Genomic DNA, 1152 nt, shown 5'->3' with positions numbered 1-1152 from the left:
CCCGTCCCACAAAACAGCCCCCCCAGGCAGAAACAATGACCCGCTCTGGGAAATCAAAAGAAACGGACAGGAGGAGGGGAAGAGTCGAGGTCAGACAGGTCACCTGATCCAGCAACGTGGGGGATTATGGGTAAGATTTCCATCTCTGGTTGGTCAACTGACCCCGCCCCCCCCCCCCCCCCGCCGCCATTTCTCTCCAGGATCTACACAAATCTGACGCCCCGGCAAGAAGAAAAATTAATAAAATAAACAAAAATTAGCATAAGTATCAGATTAGCTTGTGCCCCCCCCACTCTGGTCCTAACTGCTGTCCCTCCCCTGCTGGACTCCACATGAGAGGATGAAGCTAAAGACCCGTAACGACCCCCCCACAGCTGCCCCTGGATGTGCCCGTTTGTATTTCTGATCAAACTGAAAGTTCAGCCGTGAGTTGTAAAAATATTCTAAAGATTTTTTGAACCGGCACATTCAGGGGCACCTCACAACAAACCGCTGCACTCGCTGCGCCCCCCCTCTCCCCTCCTCTACAGGTCGCTCTCTCCATACAGGGCGGTGGAGAAGGACATGTAGTCGAGGGCTCCGGGGACAGCGTCAGGCCCCGAGTAGGGCGCCATGCGGGCGATGCAGTACTCGGCCTGGTCCGGGGGCAGCTCCCGCCTCAGCTCCTCGGCTGTGATGTAGTTCTGATGGAAACAAACATGGCCGACAGTCAGTTCTGATGGAAACAAACATGGCTGACAGTTCTGATGGAAACAAACATGGCCGACAGTCAGTTCTGATGGAAACAAACATGGCCGACAGTCAGTTCTGATGGAAACAAACATGGCCGACAGTCAGTTCTGATGGAAACAAACATGGCCGACAGTCAGTTCTGATGGAAACAAACATGGCCGACAGTTCTGACGGAAACAAACATGGCCGACAGTTCTGATGGAAACAAACATGGCCGACAGTTCTGACGGAAACAAACATGGCCGACAGTTCTGATGGAAACAAACATGGCCGACAGTCAGTTCTGATGGAAACAAACATGGCCAACAGTTCTGACGGAAACAAACATGGCCGACAGTTCTGACGGAAACAAACATGGCCGACAGTTCTGACAGAAACAAACATGGCCGACAGTTCTGACGGAAACAAACATGGCCGACA

At 52.5% G+C, this 1152-nt stretch overlaps 1 protein-coding gene across 6 annotated transcripts in view; it reads right to left on the bottom strand.

Moving 5' to 3' along the window:
• Positions 1 to 223: 223 nt before the first annotated feature.
• The window catches only part of actn4 (actinin, alpha 4), a 68448-nt gene continuing 67519 nt past the window's right edge, over positions 224 to 1152 (bottom strand). For 3 of the 6 annotated variants that reach the window (XM_037677670.1, XM_037677671.1, XM_037677665.1), the window contains one exon: positions 224 to 683. In XM_037677670.1, the coding sequence (XP_037533598.1) occupies positions 525 to 683 (159 nt within the window). In that variant the 3' untranslated portion in view covers positions 224 to 524. The remainder of the gene's footprint in view (positions 684 to 1152) is intronic. The other 3 variants (XM_037677668.1, XM_037677669.1, XM_037677666.1) reach the window with 1 other exon arrangement.

This window comes from Nematolebias whitei, chromosome 6 (assembly GCF_014905685.2).
Source record: "Nematolebias whitei isolate Nwh7 chromosome 6, NemWhi1, whole genome shotgun sequence".
NCBI lineage: Eukaryota > Metazoa > Chordata > Actinopteri > Cyprinodontiformes > Rivulidae > Nematolebias > Nematolebias whitei.
This window is presented reverse-complemented; position numbering and strand designations above follow the sequence as displayed.